At 43.1% G+C, this 26,689-nt stretch overlaps 1 protein-coding gene across 3 annotated transcripts; it reads left to right on the top strand.

The window, feature by feature from the left end:
* The first annotated feature begins 1,097 nt into the window (after nt 1-1,097).
* Nucleotides 1,098-26,590, top strand: LOC118123096 (protein AF-17). Of its 3 annotated transcripts, none has more exons than XM_047344011.1 (20): nt 1,098-1,564; nt 2,226-2,305; nt 2,422-2,476; nt 2,600-2,709; nt 7,012-7,115; nt 7,526-7,619; nt 9,337-9,444; nt 10,149-10,238; nt 10,413-10,560; nt 10,701-11,534; nt 12,067-12,266; nt 12,947-13,064; nt 13,256-13,322; nt 13,679-13,827; nt 18,182-18,382; nt 19,388-19,464; nt 20,177-20,350; nt 21,562-21,655; nt 23,416-23,628; nt 23,721-26,590. In XM_047344011.1, the coding sequence occupies exons 1-20, from the start codon at nt 1,456-1,458 to the stop codon at nt 23,744-23,746; spliced, it is 3,051 nt and encodes a 1,016-aa protein (XP_047199967.1). In that variant the 5' UTR covers nt 1,098-1,455; the 3' UTR covers nt 23,747-26,590. The 3 variants fall into 3 exon arrangements, with proteins under 3 accessions (XP_047199967.1, XP_035036124.1, XP_035036140.1); XM_035180233.2 differs by having other exon boundaries at nt 1,099-1,564; nt 20,177-20,535; XM_035180249.2 differs by lacking the exon at nt 10,701-11,534 and having other exon boundaries at nt 1,099-1,564; nt 20,177-20,535.
* Nucleotides 26,591-26,689: the final 99 nt, after the last annotated feature.

Genomic DNA, 26,689 nt, shown 5'->3' with positions numbered 1-26,689 from the left:
TAAGATTGGGTTTGTACTTCTTAAAATTAAACTCAGGTTTCTGGGTAATGTAGGAGGATAAAAAAAACTGCTTAAGGACACAGAGGAGAGTTTCTTAGTTTCTGACACATCACTTCTGAAGATAAAAAACAGGAATGAGACATGCATCTAGTGTGTGTGCGTGTGTGTGTCTGAAGTCCCATTTCCATCATAAAACTGCTGCCAGACAAGTTTACTCAGCCAGTGGAGACAGGAGTCATAATGCAACAGTGAAGTGCGTCAAGTCAAACTGAAAGCTTTCTGGTGACACCTGCTGACTGAGTCACTGGGCTCAACTTGACTTTTTCAGATTCAGATTGAGATCCATGCTGATGCATTTTAACTGGAAGTCACCTGTACCTGACGCTGAGAGGAATGAAATAAAATTCATTTCAAAGTCATGGATCCCAGCAGGGGCAGATTCAGGAGAAGCCCCTGTCCCATCAGCAGGCTAAAAACACTAACAACAATTCTAACAATAAATATGTCAACTTGTTAAGAGAGTCTACAATTTTCATTATCAAATATCTTCAATGATCTGTAGCTCTGCTCAAAGCTATTGAACTAAACGTCGAAACGTGCACCTTACTGAATCAGGAATTGTGATGGATGTTGGTAATGTAATTAGCTCCTCTGTGTAAAATTGTGGCCCCTTTATGGCCCCGGATTCAGAAAAATCCTAGGTCCACCACTGCCAAGGCAGGTGTCAGGTGCACAAACTGGAAATTCAATCTCAAATCGGTTTGTTTTTTGTGGTTTTGACTAGAGAACGAATCAAATGCAAAAACAGACCATTTATTTACATATGTGTATTAATATATGTCATGTAACGCAGGTTTCTCAGTCTGTGGATGTTTGTCTCTTCAGGACGTCGGATGGTGAAATAGCTTGTAATTGCCGCCCTGCTGTTCTGTGGCAATCCTGAGGATGGCGCTGTTGAAGCAGAATTGATGGAGAAACAGCGGTGTTGTTAGATTGATCCACATGTTTTTCTAATGTCGCGTATAAAATGATCGGAGAAAGCGGGGGTTGCGGGTGTTGTTTAATCACAGCGACGCGCCTTTAGAGGTGAATAAGAGAGGCCGAAAAACATGAGGCTGAAAAGTGATACGAGATGAATAAAACAACAACAACAACAATAAGTTGCCACCTTTGCTGCGACTTTTATTCCGACCCAGAGGAGCCGGAGCAGGTCTGAGCATGCGCACTGCATCGGTTCTAGGGGGACGGGGAGGACATCACGGAAAAAAACGTAGCGGCAGCACCACACACCCCACGCCGAGATTTCCTCTCTGCGCGGCGCTCGAACTGCGCCACGGACGCGGCCCGCGACTATGCCCGGTGCGGCGCTGCGGTGCGGGAGGACCACTTGACAGGCCGGGGTGAGGTCTGAGCCGTTGTCGGGAGGGGAATCACATATCTTCATATGGGAGCAGCATGCGGGAAATGGTCGGAGGTTGCTGCGTGTGTTCAGACGAGCGAGGCTGGGCTGAGAACCCGCTGGTTTACTGTGATGGACACGGCTGCAGCGTCGCGGTGCACCAAGGTAACGTTAGCCGCTGTTAGCGTGCGAGCACCGGGCAGCCGCGGCGGCTGAGCCCGGCGGCGGCCAGCAGTGCTGCCGCTGGGTCGGTGGCTCTCTGTGTTGGTCTGTTGCTGTCTACGTGCGTGTGTGTGGATGTGTGTGGGAGGGGTCGGTAGGCGTGCTGCTGTGTGTTGTTTCCTCTCAGCACACATGATTACACACACACACATACACACACAGGGCCAGACAGGGTGACACGGAGCCTGGATGGCGCCTCGATGGCACCGTGGGTCCGTGTGTGTTGGTGTGTGTTAGTGTGTGTTGGTGTGTGTTAGTCTGGCTCGAGAGGCGTGTGTTTAGCGCCAACTGAGCCAGGCGGCCCCTCCGCGTTGGACACTGTGTTGCCTTGTGTCCATTTGCTTTGTTGCATCTGTGAAGTGGGAGCATGTAGTGAACTTACAGGATGTGAGTGCAAACCTCTACCTGCTCCCTCTGTGGGAGGCTGAGGCCATGCTGCCTCCACTGTGCTCTCATCTGCCGCCTGAAACAAACATTATTTTGCTCCTGTAATTCAGTGAAAGTGCCACAAGGTTGGATAAAGTCAGATTAGTCCCAGGCAGACTCAGCAGATTCATCAGTTTCATTCATATACAACTTTTGTGTGTGTGTGTGTGTGTGTCAGCATGCTACGGCATCGTCCAGGTGCCCACTGGTCCGTGGTTCTGTCGGAAGTGTGAGTCACAGGAGCGGGCGGCTCGCGTGGTGAGTACACCGACCCAACACATGACACAGACCATCCAACCCATCCATCCATTCCTGCCTCATCCCTTCTCACTGATGACACACTCACCCCATGTGATGCTCTCTCCCTGCCCCAGAGGTGTGAGCTGTGCCCCCACAAAGATGGTGCCCTCAAGAGGACGGACAGCGGAGGTAAGTCTCCCTGAAGCCGCAGGACGAGCCTCCTCGCCTCAGACCACACTGAAGCTGTAGGTTTCCACTTTATTCCTAAAGAGTCTCATCGTGCCATTGACTCACTGCCCATCTCTCCACCAGGCTGGGCCCACGTTGTGTGTGCACTCTACATCCCAGAGGTGCAGTTTGCCAACGTCCTGACCATGGAGCCCATCATCCTGCAGTATGTCCCGCATGACAGATACATCAAGGTACTGACCACACTACTGCCTGGAGAAAAAATTGCACCAACACATGTGCAAAGAACAGCTGTTTGTCCACAGGACTTTGTGGAAGTGTGATGCACTGACTCGAAATTTAGGAAGCTCTGCCTCTGTACGCTCAGAGAATGGTATCAGAAAGAATGTAGAGAAAGCTCTTGGAGAGGGTGTGTATTTTGTTTTGGCCTTTCTATATTTATTGGATGTATGATAATATTGAGACAAACAGGAAACACGTTTTAGGACATGCAACAAAGGCCCTGGGCAGGAATGGATCCAGTGACACCAATATTTTGATATTAACCAGATTAAGCCAATAGCCTGATTAAGACGCTGCCAGGTAAAACAGTATATTCTAATTACCTAAACCCGCAAAAGGTCAAACTCTGAATAAGCAATAATCAAATCCAAACTTGGACTATTCTGATATTAGTCGCATTATGTAAACATGTTTACGTCTTAATCAGATTAGAACATCTAGTGGAGTTTTTTTCTGACATGGACATGTACAGCAGTTACCAACTGTTTGAAGACATTTGCCTACGGTGTAAACAAGATGGAAACATTTTAAAGACTTGTAGCGTTTGCAGAATTTGAAAGGAAGTGCCTAAAATGATATATGACAGCATCACACATGAAACTATTTCAAGTTGTGGTTTTAAAACAGGCAGAAAAATGTTGGGCATAATGACATGAGTCATAATCATACTATGCTCTGTAACTTGTAAATGGTAACATCATAATCTAAATGATTCTGAATAAGGTCATCAGTCAGAATGATGGAAACATTGTGGCTATGTGCTTTAACCATTCGGTTATCAGGGCACCTCAGCATTTTAGAGATGATGCAGCACCTATAGCTGGTTTATTGCAAATCAGGTCTTTTCAAGACATGTCAAACACATGACTTTTGATTCAAGTAACACAAGTTATGTCACCAATGCTTGATCAGATTCATGTTTACCTGTTCTGCCTCCTAAAAGATTTTCCTTTAGACCACATGTTTAGAAGTGTTGGAGTTGTTGTTTGGATCTCTAACTACAAACGTCAGATTTGGTTTCAGGCCCTAAACAAATGGAGCAGGGACCTAGTTTTAAACTGAACTGTTTCCCATCAGTGTCAACAGTCCCACGAGGGAAATCCATCATAAAAGGGGAAAAAAACGACACATTCATCTTTCCACCAACGACTTGAGCTTTAAGAAACAATGATGAAACAGTTTTAAGACACATTGGAAGAAGCACAACTCATGTTTCCCCCCGGAACGGGAAAACAGTTCAGCTCCACATCACCACCGTTCCCTCCACCTACACGTAACCCAGAGCTGAATGGGGCAAGGTCACGCCTGCTCTCTGGAGGTTGTTGAAAGTCATTCTGGGAAGTGTGGGAGATTTTCAGCTGAAGTAGAAATAGACGAGGTAGGTTGAGGGAGAGTCAAGGAAGTACATTTACCACAGCTCAACACAAACAACCCATTGTGATGTATTTAGCATTGCAAAAATAGTTGGTGATTTTAAAATGAGATACATTCACTGGCTGCTTCCTGGTGTTTGTATCTCGAGTGCAGTGCTCGCTCCTAACAATGTCTGTTAGGAATGGACTGTTTGCTTGGTCTGTGGCTTTCTTTCTGAAACTGTAAAAGTGACCTGTTACCAACCAGAATCTGTTTGTTTTGCACAGATTTTTTCGTCAATGTTTTTCATAAAATGAAAATGAATTTGCTTTATTACAGTTCATGTGTGTGGTTTGAAGATTTACTTAACACTTAATATCTGGTGTTATTTATTTTGTACATTGCATGTCGGCTTTTTCAGAGGTTTTGTTAAGCAACTAACCCAAGTTCACAACTATTTAAAAATAGAGCTTTGTATTTCCAGTCAGTATAAAGCGTTGCACCAAAAAAACAGCATTCTTTGCAGAGTAATTACTAAAGAGGAAGTGATTCTGCGAATGTTGCTGCCATGAAGGAGATAGGCACCCATGACTACTGTGAATGTCTGTCAGTCAGATATGGTCAAATAAAAGAAATACAAATTATCAAAACGATCTGGCGGGCCTGATATTATTGCTGGTGGGCCAGTTTTGACCCACGGGCCCCCAGATTTCGGCCACTGCTCTAGTTTGTGTGAGGACGTAGGACATATTGAACTCTGTCCCTGACTGCAAGGCTCATTTTGCCTGTTCATTCGCATTTTATTTATATAGAATGTATAGTGTTTCCAAATCTCACCAAATTTGACACATGCCAAGTGTGAAGCTGATAAAACGGACGTTTTGCGAGATCTACTTTCCACGTACAGACAGACAGACGTTTGTGGAATTAGTAAGTAGATAGAAGTGAATCTCTATGGGTTTGGACTATTGGTCGAACAAAAAAAACAAATACGAGACCTTGGATAATTCAAATAAAAAAAAAATATGTTATACATATAAAACAATTATTTGATAAATCCAAATACAGTGTCCACAGGGAATCTTAAAGTCTATTTTCCATGTAATCTCTATGTATAGTAATGGAATGACGGTATAATGCTGCATAGTGGCTGATGTAACACAAAGACAATGGGACCTGTACCATGCAGTGTAAGATACAGTGAACATGTCTCACACTGTGTATAAAGATGTTCTTACACATTCAATAATGCTTTTGAAATATTCTGCCCATCCAACCAACCGTGAAATCACAGACTCGTTTCCAGCCATTACAGCTTTATCATGCATCAGCTATCTTGTAACTGTCTCGTTTCTTCTGGTCTGTACAGTCTGTGATATTTTGCAGACTATGTAAAACAGAAGTAGTGAGCGCTGAATCCACCATGAACCAGAGCAGGCCTTTTAAAGCCATGCACATTACAGAGAAATCAATATTTGACTCGTGGACTCATTGGACTGAGCAGCCAGTCAATGCCGCGTGTGTGTGTGTGTGTGTGTGTGTGTGTGTGTGTGTGTGTGTGTGTGTGTGTGTGTGTGTGTGTGTGTGTGTGTGTGTGTGTGTGTGTGTGTGTGTGTGTGTGTGTGTGTGTGTGTGTGTGTGTGTGTGTGTGTGTGTGTGTCCCCGTCCTGGTGCGTGCCTGCATATAAATGTACACATGTGAGTCCATGTGTGCCGGGTTTCATATTACTTTGTCAGCTACAGTAAATTGCATGCAGCTTTCCCCCCCGTCAGAGCCATTCAACCCCGATTCTGCTGCCTGAATTCCTAGACAGCGTTACAATGGCCGGCCAAAACTCGAGAAGCCACTCTTCTTTTTTTACACGCTCGGTGTAGTTCGGTCTCTGGCCTTTCATTACACGGCCAATATCCTCGGAGGGGAGAGCAGCCTAGGATGTGTGGAGTAGAGGAGGAGAGGGGAAAGGGGAGAGAAAAGGCGACAGAGAGTGGGCTGGAGTGAAAAGGTAAAGAGCCCGCTGTTCCTTTGTCCCGCACCTGTTGCTAGGCCTCTTGTGCCCCCCACCAGTCAGCCCTGCTAGCTGGGGAAATCTGAGGGAGAAGTACAAAAGCTGTGTGTGTGCGTGAATGCGTTTGACTGCTCGTGTGTGCTCTGGTGAATGCTTAGGTGCATTTTGTGGACGTGTGCGCACAGTTTCACGGCAGTGAAGCCTGATGTGTACAGGATGTGCGGATCCAGCCTGAAGATCAAAAATTTAAAAAGTCTAGTCTGCACGTGATGTTTTTTTTTTTGTGTAGCATCAATGTGTGTTTCCTCATGTCCTGCAGATTGTCATAAACCATCCCACTTCTATACTGTAAGAATTATTAGTTGAGTCGAGATGAATACATTTTCCTTTCATCAAGATAACATGATATAGCTCTCTTTTGAGGATACTCGACTAGCGACAGTTGCTTTGATGTGAACTTTCACATCTGGTGAACACTTACGTTGTGCACAGAGCAAACTGTGTTTCTGTTTGAAAGCTCCATCTGTTTGTCTTGACAAGCAAAACTTCCTAATCATTTACAGTTTAGCTGCCGCTGAACTTACATTAAGAAGCTTTTTATCTTTGCAGCCCTGGAAACACAGTAGTTCACCAGATGAAAAACAATATAAATCATATGAGATATAAAATAAAGACTCCTATAAAAGTAAATGATCACAATAGTTTGTATGAATGCATCAAACTGCCCTGGTAGCACTGGTGCAACAGATTGAATCAAACTGTGCAAGACTTAAAAGACTCAGCTTTTCACACACAAATAATTTTCTAACAAGCAAGGATTCTCTGTGAACTATTAAAACTGATGTGTCTCTGTCCTCTCGTTTCCTGTCGTCCCCATCGTTGTTGTGGCACCAGACCTGTTACATCTGTGAGGACCATGGGAGGGAAAGCAAGGCTGCCTGTGGAGCCTGCATGACCTGCAACAGACAGGGCTGCAGACAAGCTTTTCATGTCACCTGGTAAGTGTTACCTTCGGTGTGTTTCGTCTACAGCTTGGTGATAGTTTGGACAGCGAGCTGCAGCCGGTTAAGGCAGAGAAAGGTTCCTCAAAGTGCATATGTGTAGTTCCCTTTGCTGTGTTTGTTGTACCGTGTCTGCACTGTTTTTTCTCGCTCTACTTTTTTTTATCTCTGTGGATTTGTTCCTTTGATGTTGTGTAAGCTGAAACTGATTCTTATCACAGCATGCAGAATTTTACCTTTTTTAAAATCAGGGCTGAAAGAAAAAAAAAAAAAATCCATCCTGCCTTGATCACTGATAAAACATTTCACCTGACTTGGATGCGTGTGTGTGTGTGTGTGTGTGTGTGTGTGATATCTTTATCACCCTGCGTCCTTTCCCCTCTCACCCTGTGATGCCCTGTGTTCAGTGCTCAGATGGCCGGCCTGCTGTGTGAGGAGGAAGGCCCAGAAGCTGACAATGTGAAATACTGTGGCTACTGCAAGCATCACTACAACAAAATGGTAAAGATAGCTGGTGAATGCACTGTAAGGTGTAACGTGACTACTGCTGCTGTTTTTGTTACCAGCTTGTTGACCTTTAGGGCGGACGCTGTTGTTCTGCCATTATGCCAGCAGTGGTGTTAGTCACAGCTGATTACTGTCTGTGTAAGTGGGAGAGCCAGAACATTGAGACAGGATGCCAATGCTGTTGTGTGGTTCAGGGTTCGGTGAACATAACAAGGGGTCCTCTCAACAGCCATATAGTCTGATCTCTGTATCAAAGGGGCTCTCGTGACTGAGGGTGCAACAGATCACAGAACTCACAGGTTGGATCAAATCAAGGTTTTCAGTCTCATAACATAAACAATCTCCAGTGATCCCTCGTAGAGTTTTCTGCAGCGCTATTTGCCTGATGCACGCTGGGTCTCTTCCTGCCGTGTGCTTGAGCGATTGTTCATAAAGTTGTTACCAGCCACAACTCAGTCAGTCAGACCCCATAGTTTCAGCTGCAGCTGTGCATGTACCCATGGCCGATTCATTGAATTTCCATTTAAGATTATTGCTTCCAACGATTATGAAAACAAAGTAATCAACATAAAACGATTATCATCCCGCATTTAGTTTTGCAATGAGGCTGTTTCTGTTATAACGACTATTTATCTCGAATATAAGTTGGGCTATTTACTCAACTAAATGCAAGGACACTACAGCGGCTCGCTCCTGCAAAATGATCGCCGTCGCTGCTTCAGGATCATAGTAGACACACATTACATGTCCGGTATATCCTACTGCTTGTGTCCCCCCCCCCGCTGATCTGCGCTCACCTTACACGTTAACAATGAGCGCCAACACTAATCAGAAGTTATTAGGACCTGTTTGATTCAATCTAGAGTTTATGAGACACGTATTTAAACACATTAAGAAAAAGGTCCAACATTTTGCGTGCACGCATTTCACCTGCAACACACAACACCAGACGTAATGTGACGGGCACAGCCAGGACGTCAGGGTTAAAGTAACTGCAACGATCCGGATTCATGATCTGACATCATAGATAAGTAGATTAGTAGGTTTGGCGTAATCCTGCTAAATAACAGACAGACAAACAGACGCAAATGAAAACATAACCTCTTTGGCCGAGGTAATAATAGAGACAAAAGACAAAGGGCCTTTACTAATAATTATAAATAAATAGGATTTTACCAAAGCAGAGATATTAGAAACAATGTGTCCAAGTTCATCCCAACTTGTATCCTGTGTAGACTGTGCTCCAAAGTGAATCTGTGATTTTTACCATCATTACAACTCAGGGTTATATCCTGTTATTATTTCCTTATTATTTAATCCTCTCATGTTAGACTGAGGACAGACCAACCGACATCCTATCTTCAGTATCTGCAACAGAACAGATGGATGACATAATTCTTTATTTCATTCTGTTGATAACAAGTTCATTTTTGAAGGTTTATAACTAGCATCTATATGTGAGCTTTAGTGGTCCAATTAGGCAAATGTGTGTTTTCCTTTGGTTAGAGCCGTGTTACAGTCATCATGTTAGGGTAAAAAACAGCTACTGTTTGAAGCTGTTTTTTTTACCAGACAGTCGTGAGAGAGAGTGGTGTCTTCTCAACTAACTCAGCTTAAAAGCAAATAAGCATGATGTCATGAAAGCCCTGCAGTTGATAAGGTTTTATTTGATCATGATGTAATTCTCACTTTCTTGTTTTGGTTCTTACAGCAGAAGAAGTTGCGCTCCAGTGAAAATACGAGCAGTTCCTTCAGTCATTCCAGGGGGCGCTCCAGCTCTCCCTCACAGGACAAACACCACCACCACAGGCCGAGGAAGGTAAGCACTGAGGGGGCGTCGACGAATCTACCTAATGATTACAGACACTGCACTAGTATTATACATTTAGATTTATATAATCAGATCTACTAAGAAAAAAGTAGCACTGTTGTGGCTCTCTGCTTCTACTCAATGAAAAGGCAAACCCATGTGTTTTTTTTTTAAGGCATAATCATACGTAATGTTTTGGCCAGTCTGAAAGCACTAGTATGCACAGATGTTAATATGTGTAACTGTAAAAGCGAGGTTTAAGATTAGCTACCAAACATAGGCATTGAACATCTGGTCATCAAGGTAAAATAGGTTTTTGTACTCGTAGCAAAAAGGCCCACCCCTGTAATAGCCCACCCTGGTAAATGTGTGCCAGAACTGTGGTCAGCTGTTGAGCTGTGGCTCAGGAGATAGAGCGGGTCTGTGGTTTGATCCCTGGCTCCTCTATTCCACATGCTGACATGTCCTCGGGCAAGATACTGAACCCCAAATTGCCCCTGACGGCTGTTAAAGAGAAAGGGCTGCACATAGATGCACTTTATGATTATGTGTGTGAATGGGTTAATGGTAAAACTGTATTGTAAAGAGCTTTGAGTGGTCATCAAGACTAGAAAGTGATATATAAATACAGAGTGTTTTACAGACTGTATGCCTGGCAGGACCTGGTAGGACTCTTTACATACCTTAACCCATGTGTATGTGTGTGTTTTCAGAGTCATAAGGATAAAATAAGGCAAAAAGAGTGTTACAAGAAGTCGTCTGATGGCCTGAGTTCGTCAGTGACATCCAGCAGCATAGAAAAGGTATGAAACCTTTTGTAAAGTTAGATTCAAATTTTGAGGAATCCTGATGCCTCCGTCAGTAAGAAATGCCAATTTCATTGCCGCACCTTGTGAAGAGCTGTCAATCTTTGGAAAAAAATTAAATGAATAACGAGTTGCTGTAATGTTTGTGTGTGTGTGTGGATGCGTGTGCAGATCTCCTCCAGTCACCACAGCAGCAAGGATATTGAGGGAAAATCCAAGAAGCTGATCTCACACAGTCATGTTCATCGCAGTAAAAAGACAGGAAGCACTGGCAAAAGCTGCTCCTCCTCCTCCTGCTCCTCCAGTCCGTTCAACACAGGTAAGAAATGAACAACGACATGTTGAGACGTTGTTGCTTTTATTCGGGAAAAAGTCAGAGGTGATGGACGAGGTTATATAAAGTCGACTATGACGAGTGAGTTTTTTTTTTTTATCTCTGTGTATGTCCTTCTCTTGGAGGTGGCTCCTTGTCTTCTGCTCAGGATTTCCATCAATTCTCATCGTCATCCCGCCTGGAGCGTGACCCTGACCGAGGAGGTGATGACCACAGTGGAGAGGAGCGCAAGGAGCGTCACAGGAGGCCAGCAATCCAGGAGGATGAGGATGAAGAGGACAACGAGAAGGAGGAGGAAAAAGATGAGGAGGAGGAAGAGGAGGACAGTAAATACCACAAGCCACCAGCATTGACTCCTGCTGATGGCCCACTGGCAGGATCCCAGGGTCATGACAGGTCAGAGAGCAACTCAAGTCCTTTCGAGAACAAGGTCACCATCTCTACCTTTGGGTCCATCATGCGCATCACCTCCTCGTCAGGGCTGGGCAGCGGCAGTAAGATCCGCAAGATCTCCTCCTCAGGGGACTACAAACCTTCCAAGTCTCTCTGCAAGCCGTCTCAACTGAGCACGCCACCTATCCTAGAGGAGGCGGACCTGGAAGACAAAGCCACACCTCCACCACTGCCCCGGGAGAGGAGGCACCGCGGCAACAAGAAGAGCCGCCATGGTCCAGGGCGCCCACGGGGCAGCAAGAACCGAGAGAGGAGGGAAGACGAGCTTCACCACCACCATCACCACACAGCACCTCCTCCTCCTCCACCTCCTCCTCCTCCACCTCCTCCTCCTCCTCCAGCCTTAACCTCCTCAGTCTACCCAAGCCCATCCTCCATCCCCCACCCCACCTTCCCCTCGACGCTACCTCCCACCTCTTCCTCTTCTTCTTCTTCTTCCTCTTCGTTCTCCTCCTCCTCTGTCGGTAGTTTTTCCACAGGCCGTGGTAACTCACTGCTTGGCTCTGGTGAGTCCTTGTGAGCGGGTGTGTGTGGTAGCCCCCAAGCTTCCTGTGTGTGTGTCAGAGAGCGTAGAAAAAACTGTCCCTGTTTGCACTTTGGTGCGTTCACTTGCAGTGTGACTCTGTAGTGTCAAAATGTTTCCATGACACATATGCCCTGTCAGCACCACAGGAGCAGCTTATCTGTATATCAGCACCTTGTAGTAGAGCAAACAACTCAAAGTAAAAGAGCCAATCAGGACAAATACAGATACAGTTTCATGGAACAGTTTTAAATAGATATGGTTTAAACGTTCAGAATATTTAGTAAATCAGCCTCAGTTTATTTGTGTGACGCAGAGAGATTGTCCTAGATAGTGGTTTGTGTGTGCACTGCACACGTCTCTGTGGTAGTTTTCCTGCCCTGCTTTCAGATTCTCTCATGGACGTGAACTCACAGGTGCTGTGTGTGCTCGTCTTGAGCGGTCTCACAACTGAGATGATGATTAAAGTAATCAGAAATATTTTCTCCGCTGACTTTATTCCTCTGGTTGTGCAGGTATCTACTCCAGTCTCAAGGACCCTCTCACACTGGGCGGGGGTGTTTGCAGTACTCCTCTCTCCCTGGGGGGAGGGCTGTGCAGCACCTCATTGTCCCTCGGAGGGGGCATGTGTAGCACCCCTCTCTCCTCAGGACTCCTCCTATCCCACGTCTCCTCTCTCTCTCTTCCATCAGTAGGCGCTGTCTCAAACACACAGGTACTGCACACAAACTGTTGAAGTGATCGGTCATGATGAAGTGTTTCAGACTGAAAAGCTCTGTACTGTATCAGAACCACTGCAGAGCTGCTGTTGCTGTGTGTGGGACAGTTTTCCAATTTAGTTTAACACTTAGAATAAACAGATCTAATATAGAAAAATACTTAACAATGACTAACACTCCTATAATTAACTGCTGCATGTAGCATATGGATCTCTTTTTTTTACAGGATGCTTAAAAAAAACATACAGGTGAAACATAATTAATGAATGAGTTAATCATACGACAATTGATCTACAGCTATTATCAAAACAAAAACTATTTGCATAAACATATTCACAAATCACATTTTGCCTCATAGGGTTTAATAAGGTGCAACACCCTCTGACCTTAACCCTTGATTACAGTGAGGAAAAACATAAAAAAAACTTTTAAGAGGGAAAATATATATCTATTGTATTTGCACCATTTGATAGAATGTTGTGTAAAAACAGTGGTTATTAAACTGGGAGCTCACGTTGCATTGTTTTTCAAACAATCAAGCATGAAAGAGACCCTCTGGAGACACTTGATATGGTTTGGCCAATCTGTACAGCCGTCTATAAGGCATCACAGCTGTCATTTTTGAATCTGTATTTAAACGTCCTATCCATATAGTCCTTTCTTCACTGTGTCACAGGTCCCTCCAGGTTCCAGTGTCTCCTATAGCCTGACCTCCACCCAGCCTTTCGCCAGCTGTCTCTCCACAGCCCCGCCACTGCTGCCACTACTGAGCCAAGCCCAGACCTCACTGCCAGGTGAGAGGAGGACAGTGTTATTAAACTGAAGCTAGTTTACGACAAGCTTCCAAAGTAAAGCCTCTTCTGACTAAACTGCTCTTCCTTTTTACAGGATCTAACATTAAACCTCCTCTCACAGCACAACAGACACTGCTCTTTCGTGGGGCAAAGTACATGTGAAGTTCATGAGTCTCTGTCTCTGTTCTCAGAGTCCGACCTCGATGACTGTCGCTTTCCGTGTCAGGGGAACTCACCAAGAGAGAGTCTTTCATCACAGTAAGTCTCTTTCTTTACTTTTTCAACTGTATTGGTGTTGCAGGATTGTACACTCTCCTGCGGGGCTGTTGAAAATGAGTGAGTGGTTGACACAGGGAAGTAATCTAAACGACAGGCTCAGGTCTCACTATCTCCATCAACGATCAAGCATTTGAATACATTTTCTCTGGGCTGTAGCTGCAGTCAAATCAGTTTGTATTTCAGCAAACAACAGGAAAATGGCAGCAACAGCCAAAGTGGATTAGATAAAAAAAACTACCAACCACAGCGTCTTGTCAGTAGTTTCCTCTCGTGCCTGCAGCAGTGACTTTTCAATGTTTTGGACTCCCTGTTGTTTTCTCCTCCTCCTCACCCAGGTCTCCCATGAGCTGTCTTCCTCTTCTGTTCGACCAGAGAGATGGGCTGTGTGCAGGAGTCAGAGCCCGTCCAGAGAACGTCCCTCCAGCCAGCGCCCACATAGAGCTCCTGCTGGAGAAACATGGCAACGGAGAGATGGGAGCCAACAGTGAGTCAGCCTGAAAAAAAAAAAAGCAGTGGTTCACATGTAGTTCCAAGAAGAAACTTAGAAAAGATTAAATGGTCACAAAAGAAACTAGAAGGGTACTCAAATGAGCACATACCTCTGCCGTGGCCCACCAGTCCTCTTAAATTCAACCAAACTGCACAAAACTACACACACTCATAAATATCACAAATTTCTTTTCATCAAGATCCAGAAATTATACCCACAAACGTCTGTCAGTCTTAATGTGGAACCGTTAAACTCACCAACTTCACACTTGGCGTGTGTATTCTTGATGGCCCAGGGAAGTGAGGGGTCAAATTTGATGTGTTTTGGACATGCGATAAGTTCAATATTAATAAAATTAAATAAAACAGGCGGCCAGCGCTCTGTAGCTGTCAGTGGAGGCGGGGCATTGTGCCTTCAGACTGTGGAGTTGAAAATGTCAAATTTGACATCCTTGGATAAACTACAGCAAGGTTTTTGTTTTGTTTTCTCACGATGTCAGACTGACAGACATTCACAGGAGTTACTGGTGCTGATCTGAGTCATTTCTGCAACAGCCATAGAATCACTTCCCGTCATCTTTTTTTGCTGCTATGCTTTTGATTGAGCTGAATTACATCTTTTATTTTGAGAAGTTGTGAACTTGGGTCTGATGATTATGTCAGTTTCTCAACAGACTTCGGAAATAGTCGATGTGCAATTTAAAAAATAAAATAAATGAATCATTCAAAATCAAATCAAAGCCACACACATGACCAGTAATAAAGTAAATTCAGTTTCATTTCATGAGAATCCCCTGCACCATAGACTGTTTATAAAAAGCTCTGAACACAACATCCAGCCAGCAAACAATGAAAAGTGACAGTATATTGCAGAACTGTTTGAGTAGAACTCACTAATGACAAGGAATAATTCCGAGGCAACTCCCGAGCATTAACACAGACCAAATGTCCAATCTCACAATGTTAAAGAAAGTGATTAAAATCTTCCTGGATCCACCCCTTTGGCCGGATATGCGCCAAAGTTCTTTAGCGGAATGTTTGTTGAGTAGTTTTTGCTTAATCCTGCTGATGGTCAGGGGTGAAAACATAACCTCCTTGGCAGAAGCCCAACATTCTGCTTTCAACTCTATGCTCTCAATGCATACGGCTCCTAAGAAAACCGATTTTAAATTAGAAAGCCAGAGAAGGAGAAATCCCGCTTTTGTTGAACTGCTCACAACTTCTCGAGGTCATAACCTTGGTTGAAGGTTCTCATCGAGATTCATTTAAAGGTCTTATATAGTTAAATGCTTTTGAAGCAGTGTGAAAAATGCTTAGTGTAATTTGCCCATGATTCATTTTACTTCGACTCTCTAGGCTCTGTGAGAACACAACCTGGTGCTATTTAGAGATGATGACTGCACCTGTGGCACCATGCTGCGACTGAGTTGAAAGCAGCTCCAGCAGCTTCGCTTCTCATGTGCCCTCAGTCTGTTAGATTTCTGTTCTGCTCTCCTCCTGAATCAGATCCCTCGCTGCCTCTTTCTCTGTCATCAGCTGGCTCTTTTTTCTCATGTATTCTTAGCTACTTTTTCTTTCTCCACCCAGTGCAATCATTATTGTTCCACTGCACTTCTTTCCATTTTTCTTCCTCTTTCTGATATGTCAACCATTGTCTCTCTTTCTGTGTACCATAGTTTCCTCTGTCAACATCCATCAGGGAGCCTTCTTTTTTTTTACCCAGCCTTCATAGTCTCTTGTAACTGTGTATACTGTTATGCCTCTCAGGGTTCACTTTAGACTAATGAATGTTTATTGCTGTTCTGCAGAAACGAGAGAGGAGAGCGAGGCAGTCCTTCCTCTTTCTGTGATGCTGGGCACGCTGCACACACAGCTCCATAGAAAATTAATTAGGTAGTATTTCGAGGATTGCTTTGAATCTCTGGCTCAGCTCTTGGGGCACTGCAATAAACTTAACACTAATGATAAAACTGAATGTCCAGTTACATCACCACTAAATGTCAGAGCTTTAATCACAATTTAAGACTCAATTCTCAGTTTTACAGCTTTGACAATCAGTAATAGTGTAAGTGTGCAGTAATGGTGCTATAATGAACCTGTCAGTCTTTACAGCCCTTACATACCCGTGGTCTACTAAAATAGCTCATATGTGTTTGATTAGACTCCAAAATGACACCCCCTCATTCATTACTATTCACTATTTAACAAACACTCGTTATTTTTCAGTGATCAGTATAACTCGCATTTCAGACACAAATCATCATCGCTTGTATCGGTACTGATAGATGTGTTGCACAGTGGTTATTTTTCTCAAATATCAAAACCAAACATTAGTGTTACATGGTATGGACTACATCTGTGTTACACTGTGAGAATTGAAGGGGGCACTCAAATTAAATGAATTAACAGAGATAACCTAGTGCACTTTGCAAGTTCTTGCAAATCATTCATCTTATCACACTTGGCCTGTGTTTTGTAAATTGCCTGCAAAGGTGCAGTGCCTATTCTGGAGCAATTTGGACATGCAATAGGTTCAACATTAATAAATAATTGAATAAACAGGCGACCAGCGCTCTGTAGCAGTCAGTGGGGGTGGGGCAGTGTGCCTTCAGTCTGTGGACAGAGTTTAACAGGTCTTCTTCTACGTCCTCAGATAAACTACAGCAGTGGTCGGCAACTGGGTCAAACCGCAGGTCAAAATCGACACCAGATCATTTTTAAAATTATATTATTTTTATTTCACCATATTGGAGATACTCGTGGGATATAATCTCCTTCAGGGCACCAACATTCATAGAATCACTTCTTCTTTAGCAAGCTTTCTTCAAAGTAAAAGCACAATGTTCATTTTGTTGCTGCAGTGTTTTATATTGAACTGAATTATAGAGCTTACATTTTGAAAGGTGTGAACATGGGTCTGAAGATTGTGTCGGTTGCTTAACAAACGTGTGAAATAAGTGACATGCAATGTATGAAAGAATAGGACAAATTCAGTAAATCATTCAAACTATAAAATCTTCATTGCAGATAAACCAGGTAGGATGAACACAAAGTTTTCTAACTTCACTCTGCACCATAGATTGTTTATTAAAAAGCTCTGCACACAACGTCCAGCACACAAACAATAAAAAGTGACGGTATATGAGGAGGACTAGCTAATGACAAGGAATAATTCTGAAGCAGCTCGAGAGCATTAACACAGGACAAGAGGACAGAACATTCAAAATAGACCGGTTTACATTGGGCATTGTACTAGTCTATTGTACACTGCTAGAATTGGAAGGCCAAATTGAATGAGTTAAAGTAGCCAAAGTGAACAAGGTAGGGTTTGCATTTTCCAAACAAATGTTTCAAAATAAGGTGATAAACATGGGAAATCTAAAAAGAATTATTATATATTTTAAACTTTTGTTACCTATTGCTTTACTGTTTTGGATGGAATTTGTTGTGGAAATTGAATATGTGGACCAATGTAAAGGTGGCCGACACAGTCGGGGTTTAGTGGCCTCTCATATTTTCCAGTAGTTTTGGCCTCATCAGTCAGAATAACTGAAAACACCTGTGTGTGGCTACATAGACTGTAAAGTGGACTTAATGAAAGCTCAGCTCAGGTTACTGGTTGTGGATATTTTACTTTCTTGGTCTATTATTGATAGGTTAACCATCACTAATGTATCCTCATACATACAGTATATTAACTGGGGTGTTTTACACCAGTTCTAGCTTAACAGTCTCGTTACTTGAGCGACATTATGAAAAGTAGGACAGTTACTGACCTCATTTTTATGCTTCCGTGCCAACGACAGTCATGTCTGGAGGCATTGTGTTTTTGGGGTTGTCTCTCATGAACATGATATCTCAGGATACCTTCAGCATCCTGCACAGTATTTCTTCAAATTTGGCACGAACATTTACTGGGACTCGAGAATGAAGTCATTAGAGGTTTGGTTGTCAAAGGTCACGGTGACCTCGGCCGTAACTCGAGAATTCATACACTTTGCATGACAAAATTCAACATGTGTCTCGTAGGGTATAATGATGATGTGTGGACATTTTATGAACAAATTGTCAAAGATCAACCTCATTGTGACATTTTAAATTTATGCAAATACACTTTTCTGGTCTATATTTAACATCATAACTCAGGAACTAAAGGTGGTGACTGTATTCGACCTGTAAAGAGCTATTTACAGGAAAATGTAAAAAGTGAAGGAGCAGTGATTAAATTAATTTGTTGATCTACTTCCTGTCTACTAGATGTTCATATTCATAGAAATACATGTATTCAACAACATTAATAATATAAAGTTCATTATTGATATTTAATCTCTGCTCCCTTCCCCCTCTAGTTGTGGAGATGCTCCAGTCGCTCCACTCCCTGCAGCAGGAGAACCAGCGCCTCCAGGACCAGATCCTCAGCCTGACGGCCAAGAAGGAGCGGCTGCAGCTGCTCAACACAGAGATGGCTGTGCCTTTTCCTGCACACGTTTATTCCGCCCTGGGCGCCTTGCACACTTCAGCCCAGATCAACTTCCTGTCATCCACCCAAGGTGAGGTTATTCATCTCTTCGACCTACTTTCATATCAAAACCTAAGGACACACTGTTTCTATGGTGTCATGTTGTACACTGCCCACCTGCTTTTACTATGCTTTAACATGCTCCTCGGAAGGTCCCATTTCCCAACGCGTGAAGTCATTGTTCCGACTTTAGTGCAGTCATGTGCTTTGAAGTCCAAATGTGGAAAAAACATGGACGCTGTAAAAGTGTTGCACAATGGAACCCATTTATAGTGATCACGTTTGTCCTGGGCCAAAAGGATCACTATAAGGGGTTGATAACTGAAAACCAATTGCGGAGGTTCTGTATGAAAATCCCAGAACTTGAAGGAAAGGTCACATTGCGAACTTGAGTATGCGTGCGCGCCCACGCACACATACACTGACTCTGGTGCTGACTTCTCTCTCTCTCTCTCTCTCTCTCTCTCTCTCTCTCTCTCTCTCTCTCTCTCTCTCTCTCTCTCTCTCTCTCTCTCTCTCTCTCTCTCTCTCTTTCTCTCTCTCTCTCAGACGCACACACCCACACACTGACCAACAGACTCAGCTCACGTCTCTGACCCGCTACAGTTTAAACGTTGATTTGTTGGAAATGACCCAACAATATCAACATCGATCATCACATAATGATCTATCTTTTTTTCAGTGACTCAAATCTTCCTTTATAGCTGCGCGTGCATTCATCAGCCAGTCTCACACGCTCTCTTCCCCGCATTTTTCCAATTACAGCCCACGAACACACAATATGAATGAATTAGTTCCTGTCCTGCTTTCTCCCCACAACAGTCCAACTGCATGCTCCATATTGAAACATCAGTGTATTATTTTCTAGTGATCCCTCTCCATGAGCTCATTAGACTGTCATTGAAATAAATATAGTGATTTATTGACATAAAAACGCTTTTTGTAGGGTGTGTTGTGACAATACAAAACATGGTGGCTTATGTAAAAGTTTGATTTTGTAGTTTTCACCCTGTGTTTGTACCTCTCTCTCCCTTAGACCCTCTTAGCACCAATAAGAGTCCCCTGTCCAAAAGCTGCTTCCTGAATGACACCTCCTTTGTTAACTCATCTGAGGTGAGAAGCCGTAGATCATGTGTTACACATTATACTGACCTGGATCGAACAGTATTAACAAGTGTGTTTCTGCTTCCTAAACCTCTTTGTATCAAGAAATGTGTGCGTTTGACCCTCAATACACAGGATTTCCTAGGGGTCTCAAAAAGTCTAAAATTCAATAATGAGAATTTTTAAAAGTCTTAAATTACATTAAATAGATAAAGAAGTTATGTACTTGATCTTAAATACACATAGGTAGTTCTTGTTATTGTTCTGTTGTGCTTTAAAACATTTTTTAAGACAATGTTTTGCATTGGTCACACTCGGCTTGGCTTTGGGAAAGAGTATGGATACTTACTGCCTGTAGTTTGTGAGATAATGTGGTGCTTTTAGGGTTTTTCTCTTTTAGGTTCCTTCATCTTATCTTCAATTATGGGAGAGTAATTCTGGGACTCCAATATTCCTCCATATCTGTCATACTTGACATAAATCTTGAATTTCATTCGTTAAGGTCTTTAAAGGGTCTCAGAAAGTTTCAATTTAACTTGTTGAAACCTGCAGAAACTCTGCTATAGTGATGAAAATGATAATCAATATTGTCTCTTTCTGCCAGATGTGTACGGACTCTATTTTTTTCACTGTTAACTGATGCAGTAAGGAACTGGATTCACATTAATAGCAAGCTGACACCTGCAATAGCTGACATGGACTTTTCACTTCTTTGTTCCAGGAGCTCCACTCTGGTAGTCCGTCCCGCAGTAGCTCGTCCCTCTCTTTCCAAAGTACTCCTCCTCCTCAGCAGAGTCCGGCCTCCTTCTGCCAGCCGCTGCTGAACGGCCTGAGTCGAGGTCTGAGCGACGGTCTGGGGACCATCAGTCATGCTGGCAGCTCCTCTCTGCCGATGGTGGGTGGGCTGATGGCGTCTCTTGCAGGAAGTATGAACGGTGTGCTAGGAAGCCTGAACGGTGTGATCCAGTCTCCGGTGCAGAACGCCCCACAGCCCACACTCCCTGCTCTGCGCCCCCAACCTCCACCGCTCAACCCACAGGCACTGGCACAGGGCTTCCAGCTCCCCAAGAGTGTGAGCCCGTACGTACCCAGTACTGTCTGACTTTCAGTCAGCTGAAGAACTCCAAAATGAATAGTTTTCTTTTTTTTAAAGGTGTTACAAAATGTTCGACAGCTGACAAAATATTACTTAATAATATTACTAATATTATAATATAATACGGTTGTTCTGTGTGTTAATATACACTCCTCTGCTTTTATAACTATGATATTCACTGCCACTAGATGGCGCACTTGCACCAGCATGTCAGACCAAAACAAATGTTACATCAGCCACACCTCCAGCCACAACTCCCCTCTTCATTAAGGTTCCGAGGAAGTTCCTGCTGCACCCAGTGAAAATGGCCCCTAAACACACAGCAGAATAGTAACCCAGAATAGTTACCCTATATGAATACAAAACCATTTATTTTTTTTAAGCATTTAGAGGAGAGCCAACAGAAAAGCAATCCAGCTAGCTGCTGTGCAGCCTGGTAGAATGGATCTGTTGGGTCTTATTCATAGGTCGGTGCTCCTGTCAGTGTCTGAGCCTCCCAAGAGTCAGACGCTTAAGTGAAGGTGTTTTTTTCTCCTTATTCTGGGGCTGTGCTCACTCTTGCAGCCCTGAGCGCAGCACACTCTCAGCAGGATTGGATGGCGCCAGCTGCTAGTTAGCATTCTATCATCATTATATAGCCTTGTCACGCTGTGTGTCAACTGTATACAAATAAGGTGTAGCTGTGGTGTTTCTGGTTAAACCGCACTGCAGCGGGCAAGTGTCAGGTGTGTCACAGCGGGAAAAGGGAGGGAAATTACCAGGTCCACTAAGATGTTATAAACCTGGGGAGTCTCAATGGTTTCAAAGGGAGCGACTCGCATGCACTAACATGAATGCGTGTCTGGACCAGCTACCAAGACAAAGAACCGGGAAGCTCGGACCACAACACATTGAGTAACACCATTACTTCACTGTATCTTTACACAGAAAACAGATGTTTGCTGCTGTATTCAATATTGTGTGTATCTAAAACCTTTAAAGTGTGGGTATGTTGTTCCTTGTGTTTTCAGAACCTCTCTCCTGTCAGAGCAGCAGAAGCAGCTTCTTCTGGAGCAGCAGCAGCAGCAGCTCCAGCAGTTCCTCGCCTCACAGAACTTCACTCCAGTAATGAACTTCTCTCTGTTACTTTATCTTACTCTCACCTGTATTTTCACACTGGAGTATTTCCATCAGGATGTCTAAAAAGATCTTTTATTGACATGGAGTATTTTTTCTGACGTATGACCGAAATAATAGCTGTGTCCCAATTCAGGGGCCGCCTCCTTCATAGGAAGGGAAGGGAGCCTTTGTGGACCACGTAGAGCTGACCGGCTCCATTACCTCTTTAAAAAGTGGTTAGTCACCGAAGCAAAATGAATCCTGGGATGGGTTGGTCCCGTTTCTCGGGGATGAAAGGACGCATTTGTCGGCCACATTTGGAGGAGCCTTCGAAATGGGACATGAAGTCATGCCGACGTTATACAATCGTTCTTCAAATGCAGCCTCCAAAGAATGCTGCCCTGAATTGATACACAGCTAATGTTATTCCTCTCTTTGTGGCCATAAACTTTATGGGCAAAGTTGGTAGCACACCTACAGGAACTTTTTTGACATCCCATTCTAGATCTAGATAGACATTAGGAGTTGATCCCCCCTTTGCAGCTATAAAAGCTTCCTACAAAGTTGGAAGCAAAGAATTGTCCGAAATGTCTTGGTAAGCTGAAGCATTAACATTTCCCTTCACTGGAACTCTGGGGCCTAGTCCCACCAATGGCAATGGGTCTGAATGAAACACCTGAATTCGATGATTAAGAGGTGTGTCCCAATACTTTTGTCCAGATAGTGTATGTATGTATGTACACATGTTCTCGACTAGTCTCAGCTGTCAATCATGACATTTTACCCTGTTTTTATGGAGCTAAACAGCGTGGTTAATTTCCTGAATAGAGATTTTGATTATCGGCCATAATATTCTAACCATCCAAGGCAGACTTATCACAAGATACGAGATTGTGACACAAGGTTAATTACTCCTGCGGAAGCCATAAGTCTATATGACATAAACTGTGTTTGAAGGAAAAAAAGTTTTATTTGCAATGTCAAGGAGAAGTACTACACTACCCACAATCCTCAGGTGTAATACCGACGTTTTGATTGGTGGAGCTTGCTGTTACCATGGAAATATTTACCACAGTGAAAATCAAGTTGGCTACAATGGGACGGTTCAGCTTTACATTTACCACAGAACAACCATGATTTCTCTTTCTAATATGATGCATTTTTTTTAGAGATGAGGAAAAGAAAAGCCCAAAGGGGAAAATCACTAGAACGAGGTTAAGTTCAACAAGAAATCATTGGAAAAGGATCATTCTAAATGGTTTATGGGATGAAAAGCTCCTTCACTCTTAAAATAATTATGTACACAGTCTTGTACCTTTGACTGTTTTTAATTTTCCAACATTTTTTGGTTTTGAAATCAAATGTTTTATGGTCAAGATTCGTCTCATAGATGGTCAGCCTCCTTCCAGGTTTAAAACTTTTCATAAGGATTTTCTGAAACCGCAATGGATAAAATGAAAGGGAAACGAACCAGAGCTGTGCTAGAAGTGGGCGATCACTGTTTCGCTCAATAGTATTAAATAACTAATTAAAATCAAACTAACAGAAAAAAATTAAACTTTTTAGCTTGGTCCAGGTCCCATCCACTAACATGTAGGTGGCGGCATTTAGGACATATACTGTAGCCAGCCACCAGGCGGCGATCAAGCTGTAATGTCTTCCATCTGTTTATGCAGTCTATGGTTAAATAGGTACAAACAGAAACTCGTATGCAATCGTCCAGTTTCACACGTGTCCTGACTGTAAACTTTCTGCTCCTTCACCAGGAGCAGCAGGTGGTGGTGTGCCAGATGCTGCAGCAGCAGAGACAGAGGGAGCTGCAGCGCCTCACGCTTACAGGAGCACTCACCTCCACCCCAAACTCGCCCATGATCGCCCATTCTCCCAACCTGCTGTCCTCTGCCACAGCCTCACCCCTGCAGGGCGGCCAGGGAGGCGGCCTCTTCGCTCTGCAGGACCACGCACTTCACAAGCCCGGGGTGAGCAGCGCCGCAGGATTTCTCATTGTGGTTGTAAAGGCTGTCATGTTTGGTTTCCAGTTTTTTAAAACCTTGTGTAATTTGGTTTTCAGGGTGGAGGAGAAAAGGGCGGAGATAAGAATGGGTGACGTCTCTCGATAACACAAGAGCCGCTCAAATGAAGATGCCGGGTGTCACACACCCACTTGAAAAACTGAAGTCCACTTTTAGACTTTTGAACATCTTTTCCTCTCCGTCATCTTTATCTTAAACCCTCTTTTATGAATGTATAACAGGATGGACTAAAATTTCAAGGTGAAGTTTTTCGTGTTTTGAAAGTCTTTATATCAGAGGTTCTTTTCATAGATTTTTTTGTGTAGGCAGCTTTCAGAGAGCATGAATTCCGTGGTCTCTTCTTAAATTGCACTATTTTGTTAGTTAGACCAATGGGGCTGCTGACGAAGGCAGAGCCAGACTTCCTGCTCGTCCCTGCAGGTACTGTGTGGGCTTTTTTTTCCTGACTTCTCAAGCACTGACCGTTCATGAATTCCCTCCATTCAGTCAGTGAGAATCACAGCTCTGCCCCTTGTTGCAACCTCACCTGTCTTCCTTGATATGTCTTCCTGTTGTCTTCACCCCACCTAGATTTCATGCAGATCTTATATGTCGCAGCCTCTCACAGGCTCTTATCGTGTAAAGCATGAATATACTGTCACTTTTCAATGTGTGGTCGGTGGCGTTTCAACATGAAGCTAGTTATTACCTCAAACGTTTTTGCCACCTACTTTCCATTGTTGACATTTTGTGCTGACTCTTTACTGCAATAGTCATATTTAATGGATATAAATGCCCACCAAAAAATCCTGGTGTTAGCTCAAAGGTATTAAGTCATGTAACTGTAAAAATGGCACGCAACCCTCTCATCCAAAATGGCGCCATAGAGCCACCAGGTTTTATTCTAAACAACCACAAGAGTTTCTAAAGCCTTTTATATCCTCCCAGTTGCTGTCGAGATTAAGCAGATGAAACCAAACATTTGGAAATTGTGAGAAAAAAGAAATGAATAGTTTTTCCTAAAGAAGTGTGCACTTTGCATGTTAGTAGTTAACAGAGCAAATTAGCCATCAACACAGAAACTTTATAAAGGATGCTTGGTACTAACTAGGCCATTAGGTTTTTGATTTGTAAGAGTATTTTGCACTCTATCCTCAAGTGTCAGCTTTTTATGTTACTTCCATACATAGATCCTTTTCATGTCCGACGACTAGTTGTTCTTTTAGCAATACTGGATAGATAATGAATGCCTTAATGATACTAGATTTACAGAGAGAACCACGAGCCCAGAGGCTCACTCTCCTGGTGTTTTCCTTTGATAGTGTTTTATATCTGGGGTTCACGGAGGGGGACATTACTGAAGTGAACTCACTCTTCCTAAACTCATTTATACTTTTTGATAGCTGACTGATGATTTCAACAGTTGTGAATAACCGTATAGTGATAACTGAAGTGTCAAATCATTTTCTATTGTAATTTTTGTGTCAAGATGCAATGATCTTTAGTTGTTTGTGCTTCAGAGAACTGAGAAGGACATATTGGAAAAACAGTGCGCAGTGGTGTCATAGGAAGACGACCAAGACGTAAAAGTTAAAGTGTAACAGACAGTGGATTGCCAATGCTGCTGCTGTTGGCCTTCACTTCAGGGCTGTTTGAGCCCATCTAGATGTAAGCCAGTGTAGAGACTCCAGCCCCTTTTACTCAGCCTGTTGCACCTTGTATTCAACTTTCCAGTTCTGTATGAAATGAACGAACATGGAATGGGGTTTGCTTTTCTGTCGAGCCTGATTTGGGAACGTGGGCATGTTATCTAAAACCACACATGTGGTCGGTTAAGTGTAAACAAGCAAGGTCGACATAACAATGGGTCGTCTTAATGGCAATATAGGGGGAATGTCTGTGTAAAAGGGGCTTATGATAAACAACTTCTTCTCCTCCACTTCATCATGTGACGACTGTTTGCATCCGTTTTCTCTCACATTCATCTCTTACCCTCAAAGTAAGGGATTGTTTTATCAGGTTTTTTTCCCTGTGTTCTTTAACAATATCTTCTTGGCCTTTTAAATATTTTGTCACTTTTTTTCCTCGAACATGATCTCCCATACATGTGATACGTTGAGTGATAGTTTGTTTTGTTAGCAGCTAATGTAGACGTCAGAAGGAACTTAAAGCAGCTCACTAGTCGCTGATAAATACTGTAGCAATGCCAGAGGGAGAACGTTGATTCTGTTGATAAAGACATGAGCCGACGTGTTGACATGACTCCGAGTGGGAGGTCTGCGTTTCGCCCACCATGTCCTTACGAGTCGACTCTCACACACCATGTCCAGGAGGTGGACTGAGGAGTGGTGCGAAGGATTTCTGAGGCAGTTTCTTTCTCATGTTGCACTGGGGCACTTTGGGCCCAATTGTAAATCGTTTTTTTTAAGTACCTTTTCAATTTTGTTGGAATATGAGTTGTATACTTCAATGTTTGTGTAAAAACACATTCATTCTTTTAAGCTTTGAAGTTTGAGTAAGCAAGATAATCCTTGTTCTGAATGTCGTACTGTGTATCTTTTATGTATTACAACATTTAAGCACCTGGCTCTGAATGAGGTTTGATGGAGAGCAAGTTACCTATTGGGAAATGAGTTGCATGAAATGCAGTGATGTCTCTCAAATGTATGGCTAAATACCAAGTAATAACTATGCATAATTTGAAATGCATTGTTCCCTGAAGAAGAAAAAAGAAGAAATTTAATGAAATGAGCACTGAAGTTTAAAAAGGACATGCACGTTGTCATTGTACAGTGTATTTGAGAGAATTGATCAAAATGAATTTGACAATATTGAGATTAAAAGCCCTGTAAAGTATTTTGATATTTTTGTGTGTAAAATTAAAAAAGGATTTTAAGACGACTTTTTGTCAATAAATGTATTTTACTGAGTTGTTTTACATGTTCTCTTGGGTGTTGAATAATTTAGCAGTGAATAGTCTGTGTGCCTGACATTGTGATGGAATTCAACACTTTTTTCTTTGAAAGTA

The sequence above is a fragment of the Hippoglossus stenolepis genome, chromosome 2 (assembly GCF_022539355.2).
Source record: "Hippoglossus stenolepis isolate QCI-W04-F060 chromosome 2, HSTE1.2, whole genome shotgun sequence".
NCBI classification, from domain to species: domain Eukaryota; kingdom Metazoa; phylum Chordata; class Actinopteri; order Pleuronectiformes; family Pleuronectidae; genus Hippoglossus; species Hippoglossus stenolepis.
This window is presented reverse-complemented; position numbering and strand designations above follow the sequence as displayed.